The following is a 14,231-nucleotide window of genomic DNA, read 5'->3' as shown; positions in this document are numbered from 1 at the left end:
CGCAATGAGGGAACCGCCAGAAGGCCCTCGGAGCTGGACCTCAGCGTCCGGGCAGAACGATGGGGGTGGAGATGCTCCTTCAGGTATACTGGGCCGAGGCCGTTTAGGGCTTTAAAGGTCAACACCAGCACTTTGAATTGTGCTCGGAAACGTACTGGGAGCCAATTTAGGTCTTTCAAGACCGGTGTTATGTGGTCTCGGCGGCCGCCCCCAGTCACCAGTCTAGCTGCTGCATTCTGGATTAGTTGTAGTTTCCAAGTCACCTTCAAAGGTAGCCCCACGTAGAGCGCATTGCAGTAGTCCAAGCGGGAGATAACTAGAGCATGCACCACTCTGGCAAGACAGTCTGCAGGCAGATAGGGTCTCAGCCCGCGTATCAGGTGGAATTGGTAGACAGCTGCCCTGGATACAGAATTGACCTGTGCCTCCATGGACAGCTCTGAGTCCAAAATGACTCCCAGGCTGCACACCTGGTCCTTCAGGGGCACAGTTACCCTATTCAGGACCAGGGAGTCCTCCACACCAGCCCAGTGGCGTAGCGTGGGTTCTCAGCACCCGGGGCAAGGCAAGTAATTTGCGCCCCCTAACCCGGGGCAAGGCAAGTAATTTGCGCCCCCTAACCCGTGGATTTTAGCACTCGAGTCTCTTCCGCACCCCCTCCAGATGTTGCGCCAGGTGCAGCAGGCCCCCCTGCACCCCCCACGCTACGCCACTGCTCCCACCACAAGTCTTCAGGACAGCCATCCGAAGGCTGGCGCGGGGAGAAGGTCTCTCCGCCCGACCGCCAGGCTTCGGAGCAGCCTTCCGAAGGCTGGTGCGGGGAGAAGGTCTCTCCGCCCCACCGCCAGGCTTCGGAGCAGCCTTCCGAAGGCTGGCGCGGGGAGAAGGTCTCTCCGCCCGACCGCCAGGCTTCGGAGCAGCCTTCCGAAGGCTGGCGCGGGGAGAAGGTCTCTCCGCCCGACCGCCAGGCTTCGGAGCAGCCTTCCGAAGGCTGGCGCGGGGAGAAGGTCTCTCCGCCCCACCGCCAGGCTTCGGAGCATCCTTCCGAAGGCTGGCGCGGGGAGAAGGTCTCTCCGCCCCACCGCCAGGAGCATCCATCCAAAGGCTGGCGCGGGGAGAAGGTCTCTCCGCCCCACCGCCAGGCTTTGGAGGAGCCTTCCGAAGGCTGGCGGTGGGGCGGAGAAACCTCCTCCCGCCGCCAGGCTTCGGAGCAGCCTTCCGAAGGCTGGCGGTGGGGCGGAGAGCCCTCCTCCCGCCCCCAGCCTTCGGAGCAGCCTTCCGAAGCCTGGCGGCGGGAGGAGGTCTCTCCGCCCCACCGCCAGGCTTCGGAGCAGCCTTCCGAAGGCTGGCGCGGGGAGAAGGTCTCTCCGCCTCACCGCCAGGCTTCGGAGCAGCCTTCCGAAGGCTGGCGCGGGGAGAAGGTCTCTCCGCCTCACCGCCAGGCTTCGGAGCAGCCTTCCGAAGGCTGGCGCGGGGAGGAGGTCTCTCCGCCCCACCGCCAGCCTTCGGAGGAGGTCCGAGGACAGTGGGGTTCCTGCTTCCTCCAGGAGCGCCGGCCAAACGCGCCCCCCCGAAATGTTGCGCCCGGTGCGGCCGGCACCCCTGGCACCCCCCACGCTACGCCACTGCACCAGCCCGCCCCCTGTCCCCCCAAAACAGTACTTCTGTCTTGTCAGGATTCAACTTCAATCCATTAGCCGCCATCCCCATAATGACCCCCATATATCTCAGGAACAAATGGCTAAAGTCTCACAGCTCTTTGAGCCATACTATCGAGAAAGTTGTGTTACTCGGCATGTGAGAAGGGGCCTGTGATGGAAAAGTTTGTTTTGTTGGACAGGTTGGGTCAACAAGTGTTTTCTTTTTCTTTTTTCCTGCCAGCAAATGGTTAATGAATGGCAGCCTCTGATTGGCCAGGGTTCCAGGAGGGGGAGTTAAAAAGGAGAGGATTTGGAGGGACAGTGGAGGAGTAGGCTGGACTGAGGTTGGGAAATAGGGAATGAGAGGAGAGAGAGTTGGTTCTGGGTAGAAACATCCACTCTGAGGAATATATCACAAGGTAGAGAAAGGAGTCTCTGAGCTTAGTGTGAAGGACAGTGTGTGGTGTCCTGTGAGAGTAATAGGCGAGGAATTAACTGGGAGGCTGAGCCTGAGCCAGGAGAAGTAGAAGCTGTGAGAATACAGTCTACTTAGGACTCATTCCAGTCAGGAGGGGGAGATATTCTTCTACAAAAAGAGAAGACCCCCAACCAGTGATCCCTTGGGTCTGTTACTTGGAGTACCTCAGGAGTAGGGTTGTCTAAGGGCTGTGCAACTGACAGGAAGTACCACTTTGTTCAAGAACCAAAGTATTAAGCGGCAACAGCTGTCCAACAACTGAGAAAGAACTGAAGTGAAATAACATTATAATCTCAAGTATCCTATTTTATCCACTTGTGTCATAAACTTCCTTTGTTAAATAAAATCTTTATTGTTTATTTGATCAAATCCTGCCTGAGACTCCAAATTATTAAGTTTGCCCTCACACAAGTTTCCCACAGGATAATCTGGGGTAGTTTGTGGGAATTCGTGGAAGTGGTGTTCTGTGAGGTGGGTGCATTATATTTAAGTGAGGGCGGGCCCAATGGTGCCATCGTAGGGCATCGTTGAGCCATCGTAGGGCCTGCCACGAAGCCTTGTCTCTTAACCTTTGCACAAACAGTGTCTATTTGGAAGTAGCCATGAAGGCTTCCACGTGGCCTGAAGCAAAGCGTGATCCGCATGTTGGGCCATGTAGAGACCTTCATGTGTTCAGCTTAACATGTCAAAGTTGCCTCAGTGGAAACAGTTGTGCTCTTTGTGTGAAAGCTAGCAGGCAAGGCTCCTCAGCCTGTCCCCATACCCACGCTGGAGTATTAATGCCAGAAGGACACTGGTGTTGACTAAGGGAAGCCAGCTCAGGCAACACAAAGGAAAGCACACTTCCCCTCACTTCTAGTCACCTCTGCAGCAAAAGGGAGCCAAGTCTTCCCTTTCCCTCTAAACAACCACAGGGGTGGGGTATACCCAGTGGTGCCACACTGCAACAATAATGTGTGACTCAGGCTTAGTAGTCATGTGGTGAAGGGAGTTCATTTACGATTATGGCAAAAGTCTTCCTTTCATACGAAGCTCTTCAAGTCACGTGTGTATGGGTTGAAGACATGCTATGAAGACAATCAGAATTATCCCAATGTCATGCAAAACAGAATAAATCAAGTCCTTGGGGTATGGCGTGTCTGCTTGTAGCCTAAATATGCTGCTTAGAATGTCCTTTTCAGTTGGCTTCTATGCTACAAATTAAAAGTGCCTCCTGGAGAGTAAAAAAAAATCAAATCATAAAAATGTGATTACTAATGAATGAGTCAGATGGCCTGGTGGCGAATCTGCATAGCCATGTGATGAAAAAAATGTGATTGTAAAGGTAACTTGGCATCATGCAAGAGAAAGAGCTTGCTTTTTTCCTGTTTCTCCAACTGACTCATTTCTCTTTTTAAAATTTTATTTCTGCTTCACACTTTTCCCGGGGCCTGTGGGCTCCTGTCCAGGCCAAGATATTCTGTGATTGACTTTGATTTTCTAAGGTAAGTGATCTGTCGCTCTTAGACCAGTGAAAGGAGCAAGGAAGGAAGCAGCTCACTGCAGCCCAGCTTTGACTCCTGCCTGCCTGACATTGTACACGCTAATGCAATGTGAAGTAGCACGTCTAAATAGCCTGTCAAACTTTTTTGATGTCAGGGAACCCACAGATGGGATTCATTTCCACACTGTTCAAAAAACGTAAACGATACAAGGACATTAAAGAGCATTAAACTACTTGATGACATTCTGGTCACATTAATGAAAAGTGGCATTTATAAACTACTAGAGAGAGGAACAAAATAAGGAGCGATTAAAGGAGGGAACACAAGTGTGTGATAATATGCCTAAGACATACACACACACACACATACACACACACACACACAGAGAGAGAGAGAGAGAGAGAGAGAGAGAGAGAGAGAATTCAAATCAGTGAAATAATAAAGATGACTCCAGCAGTCCTGGGACATTGTCTGTAGAAATTAATGCCTTAGGAATTGCACATTAAAACACACACGGAATAAGAAAATCTGGAAAAGGACGTACTTGTTTGTTGGTGTCCAACCCCCTGATTTAAGGCCTGATCTGACTCCCAGTGAAGTCAAAGGAGGGGGCTGTAGCTCATGGTAGAATTCATGCTTTGTATGCACAGCATCCCAAGATTCAATCCCCTGCATTGCTAGTTAAAATCATCTCAGGGTAGCAGAACTAGAAGAGATCAAGACCTGACAGGGGTGCCAATCTGAATAAAATATTGGGGAGCCCCCGGTAAGCCCTGCATAATCGATCACAAGACAAGCACACACACACCATTTGAATGGCAATGCTCATGAAGTGTGTGTGTGGGGGGGGGAGGGCTCATATATTTTAAGAGTTGATTCCTATGCCTGAGACTATGGAAAACCATTGCTAATCAGAGCAGACAATCCTGGACTACACAAACCAGTGATCAGACCAATGATAACTCAGCATCAATTGGACAAATCCCCAACTACCAAAAGCAAGAGTTTCCTGACCTGAAAGCTGCCTTCCCACCCACCCCCTCTCATCCTCTACCCAAAGCATTGCTTTAAAAAAAAAAGCTCTGTATGCCTAGTATAACTGGGTTTGCCCATTTAGTGCTGACACATTACTGGATCTTTTCTGTGATGGTTCCCTGGTTATGGAATACTCTTCCATGTGAGGTGCATCAGTCTCCATCGCGATTAGCTTTCAGGACAACTTGGAAAGCATTCCTGTTCACCCAGGCGTTTGGTGGTAGAAGAATACTGTTCCTGGCAATCCCATGATCATTAGAGGGAAGTATGTTTTTAATTCTAATTGCTTTTAGAATGTTTTTAATTGTAACTGCTTTAAGATGTTTTTCATTATAATCGTTTTCAGAATGTTTTATCTGTTTCTGCTTTGCTTTTGTTTTTTTAAATTGTGTGTCTGTTTGCCTCCCTGGGCTCCTTGTGAATAGAAAGAGCAATAAAAATTAGATAAACAATATAAAGCCTTCATGAGTGTGCAGTGGGTCTTAGGAGGTAGCTGCAGAGGCAGCTTCCTATAAATGGGGCATACCTCCCATCCTTTCAGTTCAGAGCAGTGTTATACAGCTAGAAGAAATACAGGGTATCTCCTAGGAAACAGCATGTACCACAGGACAACAGTGTCCCCACTGTTGGAAGCCAGCCATGCAAATTGCATAGCTCACACCAGCCTGTCATCTACAATGCAGAATGAATTTAGGTGGTATGCTGGAAACCTGCACATCTGAACTGTAGAGGTTTGAAGTGCTGAATATAGTGCATAGTTAAACTGGATACTTAATGCTTCAAACGAGAGCAGCCAGGACGTGCTGGTATGAAATCAAGTACATGGTTTCACTCCTGTTTTTCAAAACCAGTTGCCCAGGGCAACTCTGTGGTTAGTGGGAAGGTGGACACATAACAAACATAAAGATGGCTGGAGTTACCCCACTTACTGAAAGAGATACTTTGAAAAAGCTGGTGTCTGAAGGTGTCTTAAGGGGAATTTATGTTGACATTGAAAGATAGCTTTAAAATCTTTTAAAACATAGGAGCCTTTTTGAATTATATATGCTAATAAAGCTGTCAACATTTTGGCTACTTGGCTCAGCTAGATTTTAAGAATCCCCGGGAACCAATTAGGAGTTAATATTGGGCTGAAACTTCTCTCTTCCAGTTCCTGCAGGGCTGCTACAAAATGAATCACAACAGTGGAATCTCCCATTCCTATTCGGACTTGTCATGGTTTTTTAAATTTTTATTTTTTTTACCTGGATAGGTTACAATCCTTTCCTGTAAAATAGTGCATAAACTGACTTGATTTACTCAGTTTTTTTCACCAAGTTCCATGGTTGGTTTTAAATTTCCTTTCTAAATACTGAGTGCGGTTGTAAAAGCTTCTATCGTATAAATCAATTCCTGTAAACAGAAATATTTGGGACAGTGGAGAAGTGAAAAACATCCAAAAATGCATCGTGGAATTAAATTGCATTTATAATTGAAGCTAGGTTGTATAACTGTATCATTATTGTCACTTTCGTGACTAAGAGTGGGGTCCAGCTTCTTTTGTTGTCAATGGCAAAGTGTTTCAATATCCATACTGATGACTGGCAAAAATTACCTCTCCTGTGGCATCAGCTGGATCAAAAACACTTCTGTGAGTGCGGGGACATCAACTGAATTCTCTCCCTTCACCTGCAAAAAAATATTCAAGTATCTTAGTAAAATAGTGGCATATTCACCCCTCCTTAGCCACGACAAAACCAGTATCTATTGGAACAAGTCCAATGTAGTCTGATGCCAATGAGAAGTACTGTATTTGCTCAAATCTAATGCTCACCTTTTTTGGCCAAATTACATTGTCAAAATTAAGATCCGCATTAGATTTGCTGGCACATTAGACTCGAGTAAATACGGTAATTCCAAATAGGTAACTGTATTAGCGTCTTGCAGCAAGTACAGCAATAAATAGTCCTGCGAATATGCCAATTTCGGTTTTGCTTGGTGCTGCATTTTTCCAGTTTTAAGTTCAATTCACATTTCCACATCAGTTTGTGATTATTACTGTTAATTTGAAAAAAGGTATCATAAAAACTAATAATAATTTTAGCAGACATTTCTCTAATTATACACATACAGTGGTACCTCTGGTTAAGAACATAATTCATTCCGGAGGTCTGTACTTAACCTGAAACTGTTCTTAACCTGAAGCACCACTTTAGCTGATGGGGCCTCCTGCTGCTGCTGCGCCACTGCTGTGCAATTTCTGTTCTCATCCTGAAGCAAAGTTCTTAACCCGAGGTACTATTTCTGGGTTAGCGGAGTCTGTAACCTGAAGCGTCTGTAACTCGAGGTACCACTGTATATGGATGCGATTTTGCCTAATATACATGTTTGTAAGGCAATGTTACCTAATGCATTTTGTATGTTATTATGACCAATGCATGCACTTTACCCTAATGTACACATTTTTCTACTATTACTTAGCTGATGAAATGCATTACAAAATTCAGATTTTGAAGAATGGTTGTGTTTCAATTTGCACATTGTTTTGGGAAGTTTGAATTAGGTAGGCTCACCTTTAAATGTGAACTTAATCAAAGTGCTACTACATCCCTACTTGTTGCCTCTTAAAATACGTTATTATTATTATTATTATTATTATTATTATTATTATTTCACCAGATGCACAGGAAAGTAGTGATGACTGGAAAAAGCAAGGGAGGTTACTGGTCAACCAACTCAGTGAAGGAAGGATAGAGCTGCAATGTAGGCAAGAAAATGAAATGACAAATGAGGTCCAGATAGGTCACATGACTTGGCTCTAAGATATTGCCTTTTTTCAAATATAGGAGTTGTTACTGCATCTGCCTAGTGTGTGAGTTGACAACCTATGGGTAAATTTTACCAATAAATGCATTAATTTCTATACCCACTGGATGAATTTCATGATAATGAATCAGACAATATGCAGGCAATTCAGCCACTGATTCTTCCTATATGCAGTTAAGCGAACATCAACTGAATAGTTAGGAAGTTATTACCAAGTACTAATATTTGAGGTAGATGACCCTTGCAGCCCCTTCCAACACTACAATTCTGTGATGATTATATGATTTTATGATGTTGAGGAAAAATTACTCAATCATCTGATCATTTGTTTTTAGATCCACTCTTGTAGAATGTGATTTGCTTGCAGCAATAGGTTTGGATTAACTTACCTTCAGGTATTCCACTCACAGAAGGTGTCCTGGCCCAATTTTGTGTGATCCCACTTTCCCCTAATTCTCCTAAACCACAGCCCACCCTATTCAGGAGGGTCCTTCATTCCTATGTGTCTCATTTCAGTCTAGTAGGCTCTGTTGTTCCTGAAAAGCTGAAGTTTTCAGCTCTCACAGTCATTTACCAATAATTTTGTTTAAAAATAATGGCAGTTGCCTAATCTATTCCACAAGACACAATTTCTAGCTCACAAAACAGCAGTGTTAATGCCATTTTTTTTAATGTACCCAAACTATGTTTGCATCTCAATTAACTGCTCAGAAAATGTTGGAATACATTTGGCATGGTGTTTTTTCCCCTTAAAAGATCATAATGTGAGCACTATTACAGTACCCGTTTATTTAAAGACAAACCCTGTACTGTAGGCCTTTGGTACTTGAAAGGTAAATTACATTCATGCAAAGCCAAACTGATGAACTACTGAAAGCCATAGCTGCTGAAAGAAATACCTGTGTTCTAAAGTTATAAGAACTATTGCCCATGAACACCACAGTACATTTACTCAAAGATTTAATTTCCAAATAACTTTCCTTCACTCAAGTAATGGCAACATTGGGCAGGTTTTCTATCCGTGATGTGAGGAAAAAAATGCATAATTTTGTTGGTGTTGGAAAATACTGACACTCTGCAAAGCTGCACATTAAGCGTTGTGAAGGAATTAGGCATTCTGACTTTTCTACTTATTTCTCTTACAAACCATTCGAGTGCACTTTTGATTACAGGAACTGTGGAGTGTTTGGGTCACACAACTTAACACTGAGCTTGATGGGACATGCAATGTCTCTTAAAATCAGCTCCTACAGACTCACCTGAAGAAGCATGAATTACAATATTAATGTCATAGGTCCCAATCCAGCAGTTTCTTCGTGTGGAAGGGGCTATGTCATGAGGTTCAGCTCCCTTGCACATCCAAGCTACCAAACATGTTCCAGAGACCCACTATCCATGCATATTATAGGCTTGCAACTGTGCCCAGCTGAGCTGACCTGTACATGCAGATGTTGATCAGCTTGTATGGAATGTAAAGTGGCTGATACTTTCTCCAACATCTGGCATACTGCAGATGGAAGGTACACATTCTCATTCAGGAAGATTATCTGTTTTTAATAATGACACATATATAGGCTGGGTTACGATCCTAAGGTGACAAGTGAGGACCTGCAACAAAATGCTGTCGTTCAGGATTCCAACCTCTCCTTTCCATTCCCTTCCTTCCTGTTTGCTACTCCTCCCTAGCCAGTCAGCATTCTACATCTGACCTCATTTTTCTTAATATTATTTTGGTTCACCTACAATCTTTGGGGTTTTCTCAAGACTGCTAATACTTTTATGATTAGGGAGGTGTGGGGAATAGTGAAATTTTGTTCCCAATGTACTCACAATATGATTGACCGCCTGCACAAAGGAATGGAGCACAGGCTTAAGAGTCCTGGGCAAAGGCCTAACCTCTCATCCATCCGTCACTCTTAATCTTCCACTCACATGACCTAATTCCACTCACAGACTAGATTGGCCTTTGGTCTGATCCAGCACAGCAACCCTTATATTTTTATGACTCCATCTATTCTGTATCATCGTAACTCAGAATGACAATTCTCAATGGCTGAGAGATTATTTTCCAGGTAGATTTCAAGGTGTAGACAGGAGAGGTTATTTTCCCAACCTAATCTAGAGAATTGATAAGAAATATAGTAAAGAAAAGAGCTATTGAAAATTCAGTAGGAAATCCTATTGAAAAGGTACTTGATTCACTTCTCAGATCACAATAGATTGGTTCACCCTCATATAATAATGCCCAGCGACAAGGATTAGGTGGATATTTGAAGAAGGGGAGACTTTCCAGTTCACTAACTGGTAATGTCTTCAAATATTGTTAACAAAATGTAAGAATGGGAGAGTCCGCAACAACCAAGCTGCTCAAGATTGCCCCAGACTAAATGCAGCTTATACCGGTAAGTACTGCCAGGACAGCAAGTAACACAGATATATTGTTGCTTCTGTTTGCGTTTGGATCCCCATAAACCATTAAATGGTTTTGGAAAGGTTTTGATTTTGACACCCACAAAAGCAAATGTCTACTGAGCCCTGAAGGGGCATACACTGTTGGTAAGTGAGCACAGTCATGTGCCAAACCCACAAAAACATGGAGGGTGGGTTGGGGTTTTTTTAAAGATTACTTTTAAACTTTAATGGCAAATCGTTGCTTTCTTCACATAAAAAAACAAGAGCTGTGCTCAGTCCCATTAGGGAACTGCTTTAGAATCTGATACTCTGAGCAACTTAAATAGTTTAATTTTAATTTGTAGCTTCTTTTTAAAAAATCTAAACACATTTCTTCTAAATAATGAATTTCTTTACCTTCTTTAGTTTCTCTGTTTTTGTATTCAATTTTTAAATATTTTTTAAACTTTTATCTATTCTAGCTTACTTTTGCCTAATCTCTCTCTAATTGCTTTGCCTTCTTACTGCATGAAACAGGGGAGTGGACCACACAGTTTATAGGACTCTCCCCAACTCTGATTCTATGGTTCCAAGCCATGCCTATTAATATAACTAACCCTTCCTGTAGCAACCCCAGTTTGTTTGTTGCAACCCCATCCTTTCTTCTTTGGAGCCCCAGGTAGCAAACATGGATGTATCCCATTTCTCTCTCACAATGATTCTTAGACTGAAAGTTTTTAAACCCATTTCCCAGTCCAAGTCTGATATACACTGACTTTTGCTAATGAGCAGGGGTCTCCAACATGGCATCCTCCACATGTTGTTGGACTACAATTCTCATAATCCCCAAACAATAGGCAGTAGTCAGGAACAATGGAAGCTGTAGTCCAGCAACATCTGGAGGGAACCACATTGGCTCAAGTATTACAGTTTGGCTGATGAAATATATTTAAACAATTAAAAAAATGTCCAGTAGCAGCTTAGAGACCAACTAAGTTTGTTCTTGGTATAAGCTTTTGTGTGCATGCACACTTCTTCACATACCACTTCTTCAGATACTGCGTCAGACCAACACGACTACCTACCTGAATCTAGAGATTTGGCTGATGTTAGATATATTTGACTGCTAAATGCAACATGAACACTGATAGTTACCATGAATACTATGCCACTTTATATTTCTTAAATTGCTATAGCTTGACTAAAGGTAAAGGGACCCCTGACCATTAGGTCGAGTCATGAATGACTCTGGGGTTGCAGCGCTCATCTCACTTTCTTGGCCAAGGGAGCCGGCGTACAGCTTCTGGGTCATGTGGCCAGCATGACTAAGCCACTTCTGGCGAACCAGAGCAGCGCACGGAAACGCCGTTTACCTTCCCGCCGGAGCGGTACCTATTTATCTACTTGCACTTTGACGTGCTTTCGAACGGCTAGGTTGGCAGGAACAGGGACCGAGCAACAGGAGCTCACCCCGTTGCGGGGATTCAAACCGCTGACCTTCTGATCGGCAAGTCCTAGGCTCTGTGGTTTAACCCACAGCGCCACCCGCATCCCTGATAGCTTGACTATCCTTAGACAATATATGGGACATGCTTTCCATCTCCTGGTTATGTCAGTTGAAATTTTGCCTGGAAAAGAATGTTAGGATCACTAAAGGAAAACTAGGTCTTATGGTTTTTGAATGTGATTATCACATTGGTGACATGCTGCGATTTTCACATCCATCATCACATTGTGCTACTGAATACAACTCACACTCTGTGACATCTGATCACTTCACATGCATAATGGGGCATAGTGAAATTAACAAAGTGTATTATTTTGAGATTACTTTCTCTAAATCTTCTTGTCTCTGATGTAAAGAAGAAAGCTGTCATTTTAATATCAGGAAACATGGGACATGTATTTTTAAAGCAAAATTAGCACAGGACTTGTCAACATGCCATTATGTACTAATGCACAGAATACCATCATAGTGAATAATATTAGCCTATGAAGATGGCGGTACTTTAGATACAGATTCTTCCATTAGTTTGGGAGATTTAATCCAGCGTCTGTAAAGCACCACACTGGCTAAATGATATCAATAGATAAAACTCTACCTTATTCTTTCAATACAAGAAAAGGTGGTGAACTGTTTCCCCAGAAATCCTATCACAATCACACCCTTCTGTGAAAACAGCAAATAGTCTTGTGGCACCTTAAAGACTAAGCAGTTTATTACAGCATATTAATTCTTTGTGCGTTAGTGTCCATTTCATCAGAAAGTCCTTTAGATACTTTCAAAAGGCACGTATGCTTTATGTAGGTAGGAGTGGGTGGGATCCTGCCCACTCTCTACACACCTGACCTGCTTGTGTTGATCCAGAATTAGAACAGAGTCTATGGAATATATCATGTAAATGCTTAGGCTCTCTTCACATGACTGAAGACCCTGCATTTGGCAGGGTGGAGCCCTGCTTTCTGGGAGAGACTCCATATCCATTTAAATCAATAAGCTGGAAGCCTTCCCATCTGCTGATTTTCTCTAGAAGTGGGCAATCGCCTTTGATACAATTGGATCATCTCGGTTGGTTTAATCATCAAGTGAAACGCTGCAGAAAAGTTTCCTACAATAACATTTGAACTTGGAGCACCAGCCACCAGGATCTGACATGAACTATACCAGGAATTCCCAAATCTCAGGGAATGTTTGGGAAGCAGTAATAATAATAGCAATAGTAACCACAACAAGAAGCAGTACTTAGGTAATGATTTAGAGTATACAGAGTGCTTCACATACTGTCAAGTCCTGGCAAGGATGAGCCCACAGTAGTCTGAATGAAGCGGGCCAGGCAGTAGTCCAGAACAGGAAGTCAGGGCAGGGACTGACAGCCAGGGATAGCTGTTCAAAAGTCTGAAAATTAGAAAGCAAGGGTAATAAGAACATTAATCCTTCAGAACCCTGGACAGGTCCCAGGGAAGGAATGACCTTTCCCAACAAGTGCTGGGTGCTAACTAAACCCTAATGTTGTCCCTCAGACTGAGTACCTCTCCTAGGCACTGGCTCCTTGCTAGGGAATGGAATTGTTAAAGAGGCATGCCTTTGCCTGGAACAGGTACTCACTCGCATCTCCAGCATCTCTTCCTAGGCACACTCCTGGCAGCAGTGGCAGTTGGTGACCTTTGGGACTGGTAGGGAGGAAGGCAGGGAGGTAAGCAGTGCTTGGAGCCACAGTCAATGACAGACATAGTTACTGGTAATTAATTCTAGTTTTGTCTTCCTTCTCTTCTTCAGGATGTATTATAGCAATGTTCTCCCCCCCCACCTCAGAAAATGATGGTTTTACAGTTGGAACAGCAACCCCACCAAAACTTGTAACGAAAGATAAATTCTGATTAAATGATTGTGCCAAGATGCAGTATCCACTTGTATTTTGTGTGACAAATATCTGTAAGGAAGGGACTAGATTCCTGCCCGCTTCTGTCCACCTTATGCACCTTTACACATATTTTTCATGGGGGAGAAGAAATGGAACCAGACCATAGCAGATCCAGCCAACATCCTACGAACCCTTCATCACTATGATCACTGGATTTACACCAAATGTACATCTGGCCTAAAGTGTGTGGGGGTTTCTTTTTCTTTCTTTCTTTGTTACATTCTAGATGTGCTTTGCATGAAGTGTTTTCAGACTGTCATTAACTTTGCTGCTCATTTCCTAAGTCTAAACCACAGTGCTGAAATAAAGCGCAGCAGCTCATGTAAATATGGAGTGTTCTAAGAGGGAGGGGAGATCGGGGGGGGGGGATCAAAATCTGAATTAAGTAAATGCCAGAATAAAGGAAGACAGTAAGGCTGCAGAACTGCTTGGCTCATCCTGTAAGTAGCATGACTTATATGTTGATTCAGAATAATAGCCTCGTGGCTACCTGGAAGTCCAGCAGTCTAAGCAGTAGGTTATTGTAATAAAATAAGACAACTGCCAAGAAATTAGATAGCCACATCTCCCTCGGACAAAAAGGCCTGAATAAAAGGGGAAAGGGTATGCTTCATTTTGGTTAACAATTAGCATGGAGTATATTTTTTCAGCCGTGTTCAGTAGACAAAGCCCTGTTGTCATAATATCTTTACTCCATTACACTTAAGAGATTGTCAGGTTTTCCATTATAAACCTCAGTGTTTTGAGCTTAGCAGCTTGGCTGAAAAACCAGACTTCTGCCTTAAACTTGCCAGGAAAAAGTTTGATCTTTGTGCAGACTATGTATATATCTTTATTTTCATCCCAAATTACATTGTTACACGCTCCCCACTTGGGCAAGTAGTGAGGATTTTCTAGGGCAGCGTTGCCAGCCACTGGCTCCTTTTGTGAAGGGATTTACAAAACTTAGATAATTTTTTAAAAATATCCAATACAA

General features: G+C 43.8%; 1 protein-coding gene across 17 annotated transcripts in view; it reads right to left on the bottom strand.

The window, feature by feature from the left end:
- Positions 1-13,117, bottom strand: part of LOC308459771 (uncharacterized protein) — a 179,598-nt gene extending 166,481 nt beyond the window's left edge. For 16 of the 17 annotated variants that reach the window (XR_013978314.1, XR_013978315.1, XR_013978316.1 and 13 more), the window contains exons 1-3: positions 12,940-12,960; positions 12,616-12,729; positions 8,879-8,949 (exon numbers count right to left, since the gene is read on the bottom strand). Coding sequence is in view for 6 of the 17 variants with exons in the window: in XM_080975412.1 (XP_080831538.1) it covers positions 8,879-8,949; positions 12,616-12,729; positions 12,940-12,954 (200 nt within the window). In the remaining 11 variants the exon portion in view is untranslated. Of the gene's footprint in view, positions 1-5,992; positions 6,030-6,231; positions 6,306-8,878; positions 8,990-12,615; positions 12,730-12,939 lie in introns of those variants that run through there. The other variant, XM_080975416.1, reaches the window with a different exon arrangement.
- Positions 13,118-14,231: the final 1,114 nt, after the last annotated feature.

The sequence above is a fragment of the Podarcis pityusensis genome, assembly GCF_964106645.2.
Source record: "Podarcis pityusensis genome assembly, chromosome: 1".
In the NCBI taxonomy this organism is placed as follows: domain Eukaryota; kingdom Metazoa; phylum Chordata; class Lepidosauria; order Squamata; family Lacertidae; genus Podarcis; species Podarcis pityusensis.
This window is presented reverse-complemented; position numbering and strand designations above follow the sequence as displayed.